Genomic DNA, 2,870 nt, shown 5'->3' with positions numbered 1-2,870 from the left:
GCTTCTGCATACGGGGCGCAGGCTGGTTGGGGCGGTGGGTGGGTACGTGTCGGGTGTCACAGACAGGACACCTCTCCCTCCTGTAGCTGCCATAGACACCCCCTTGGGCTGAGCTTCCGGTCACTGGTTCTCAGCCTCAGCGGCGATTGCTGGGCCGTTGGGAACGTCCACTTGGGCATCCCGGGCAGGCAGGGGAGGCACCGAGTGCTCTCAGCCCCGGTGGCTGTGGGGAACATGGGCTCCCGTCAAGGCCGAGTTCCTAGCAGTGATGTGTGTCAGGGGATGTTCCTGACCCGGACTGGCTCCCCCTGCTCCGATCCAGCTCCTGTCTGGACACCACACATCCCAAGGAGCATCCTTCTGCCTGGCTCCTGCGCTCCCCCGTGCCCCAGCAGGCAGGTGCAGCCTTGGCCCTGCCTGACTCAGGGGGAAACCCAGAGGCTCGGTCTCTGCCAGGTGAACAGACCCATGGGCCCAGATTCATAGATTCATAGATGTTAGGGCCGGAAGGGACCTCAATAGATCATCGAGTCCGAACGCCTGCATAGGCAGGAAAGAGTACTGGGTTCAGATGACCCCAGCCAGATACCCATCTAACCTCCTCTTGAAGACCCCCAGGGTAGGGGAGAGCACCACCTCCCTTGGGAGCCCATTCCAGATTTTGGCTACTCGAACTGTGAAGAAGTTCCTCCTAATTTCCAGTCTAAATCTGCTCTCTGCTAGCTTATGGCCATTATTTCTTGTGACCCCCAGGGGCGCCTTGGTCACAAGAATTAGCCTCACTAATTCCCTTCTGCGCCCTGATGATGAATTTATAGGCAGCCACAAAGTCACCTCTCAACCTTCACTTGTGGAGGCTGAAGAGGTCCAGGTGCCCCAGTCTCTCTTCATAGGGCCTCGTAGGTTGGTCAGGCAGGACCTGCCTTTGATGAACCCATGCTGATTACCCCTTAGCATGATCTCCCCTGATGGCTCCCCACAGATGAGCTCCTTGATGATTCTCTCCAAGATCTTCCCAAGCACCAAGGTGAGGCTTACAGGCCTATAGTTACTTGGGTCCTCCTTCCTCCCTTTCCTGCAAACTGGGATCACATTAGTCAGTTTTCAATCCCCTGGCACCTGGCCAGATGACCACGAATGCTCATACAGCCGGGCAACCTCTCAAGAGGTTGCTGAGTAAGGCAGCTTTTCCCCATTTCTACTCACACTCCCTATTCTATTCTAGCATGAAATTAGAAGGATAAGATTACTAAACAGAGACCAAGCACACTTGCTAACATGTAGTCTAGGCCTACAACCGCCTCACTCCCAGCCCTGGGCCACCAGTTCCTCCACTAGCCCAGCTCACAACTTCACACAGCTCTGCCCATGCCCCTCAGTCTTCATCCACAGGCTCTTCCTTCCCCACCAAGGCCCTTCATGTATACAGGCTAACAGCTATGCTAAGCCATATATGGCATACACAGCAGTCTGGTCTGCAGACAATGAGAGACAGCTCACTGACTTTAAAGAAAGCCCCATCAATCAGGGGTTAGATAATGGGCCTCCCCACTGTTAGCTACAAAAGTATGTCAGAGTTGAGGGAACCAGAACACACTACCTTTTCACTGAGCTCTGGGAAAGTTGCGCTCTCATATGGGAAGGAGGGGTCATCCACGATGTGCCAGTGAAATACATTTAGTTTGTTATATGCCATGACATCCTGGAAGTCAGAAGAGAGCAACAGGGTTACAGATGGATATAGCCTTGTCCCAAGCATCAGCCAGTTTCCTTCCGAGTGCCCTGGGCATCTAAACAGGGACTTCAGAGTGCAAGTAGAACACCCTCAGGGTTCTATTTCCAAACAGGTTCCAATCGAAGGACAGCACCATCCGCCCAAGCAACAGCTCTAGGATCAAAGGGTCACACAGAGAACTGCCCACTGTGTGCACCATCACTGCTAAGAGGTGCTGTAGACCAAGTGGCATCCTTGCGACACCCATTCAAGCCCAGCTATCCTTATGGGCAGCCTACCTACAAGCCTACTCAGGAAGTCCTGAGGAATCCTCCAGGAGAGGATATGAATGGCTTGCTCTGCTTTTAAGGCAGAGAAACTTGCTAGCAAGACAGGGAATTTCCAGGTACACATACCAGTGTCTCAAGGATGGTTCCCACAGGCAGATAGTGGCGAGAGGTGTCCAGCAGCAAGCCTCGATAACGAAAGCGGGGAAAGTCCACAATGTCAGTCTTATTGACATAGTACTGCACAGAAAAGAGTGTGTCAGCCCCTCAGTAAGTAAGGGGCTCTAAGTAAGCGCACATACACATTGTAATATTCCCATGAGCACACTTACCACGTAGGGTTAGCTTTCTTCTCAGCAGAGGCCTCTACCTCCCTAGGACTCAAGAAGGCTGGGCAGGAGCATTCCCATTAGCCCATGGATGGCCTTGGACAAGCCAGCCACTAGGACCTGCTACATAGCTCCAAGACATGACTCCTCCCTTCCCAAGAGAAAGCGTTCCCCTCCCTGCTCATTCCCAGCGTTCCCTACATTCAGCTACTGGCTTCACTGGCCCCATGAGGTTGGGCAAGGCATCACCACAGGAGTCTGCACTAGTCGCCTGCAATGAAGGCTGGGCCCATGTCTCCACCCTTCAGGATAGCAAGCACTACACTCACTGTGCCATCTTCAGCCTGTCCAACAAGCTGGCTGAAGGTCTCCAGGCCTGTAAGAGAACCACATACAACATTAGGCCTTCAGCATGGAACAGAGCCCAGGAGATGGAGAAAAATAGAGGTGTGGGGGTCACAAGAAGGCTCGGAGGAGGGCAGTAAATATCAGATTATCTCAAAAGGTGAACACACCTCACCTCTGAGTGCTCCCCACACA

At 53.3% G+C, this 2,870-nt stretch overlaps 1 protein-coding gene across 3 annotated transcripts in view; it reads right to left on the bottom strand.

Moving 5' to 3' along the window:
• The window catches only part of HEXA (hexosaminidase subunit alpha), a 12,513-nt gene extending 9,649 nt beyond the window's left edge, over positions 1-2,864 (bottom strand). The window contains exons 1-3 of one of the 3 annotated variants that reach the window (XM_025214011.1): positions 2,846-2,864; positions 2,131-2,241; positions 1,601-1,702 (exon numbers count right to left, since the gene is read on the bottom strand). In XM_025214011.1, coding sequence (XP_025069796.1) covers positions 1,601-1,696 — 96 coding nt within the window. In that variant the 5' untranslated portion in view covers positions 1,697-1,702; positions 2,131-2,241; positions 2,846-2,864. Of the gene's footprint in view, positions 1-1,600; positions 1,703-2,130; positions 2,242-2,333; positions 2,624-2,659; positions 2,697-2,845 lie in introns of those variants that run through there. The other 2 variants (XM_025214010.1, XM_025214012.1) reach the window with 2 other exon arrangements.
• Positions 2,865-2,870: the final 6 nt, after the last annotated feature.

The sequence above is a fragment of the Alligator sinensis genome, unplaced genomic scaffold (assembly GCF_000455745.1).
Source record: "Alligator sinensis unplaced genomic scaffold, ASM45574v1 scaffold971_1, whole genome shotgun sequence".
NCBI lineage: Eukaryota > Metazoa > Chordata > Crocodylia > Alligatoridae > Alligator > Alligator sinensis.
This window is presented reverse-complemented; position numbering and strand designations above follow the sequence as displayed.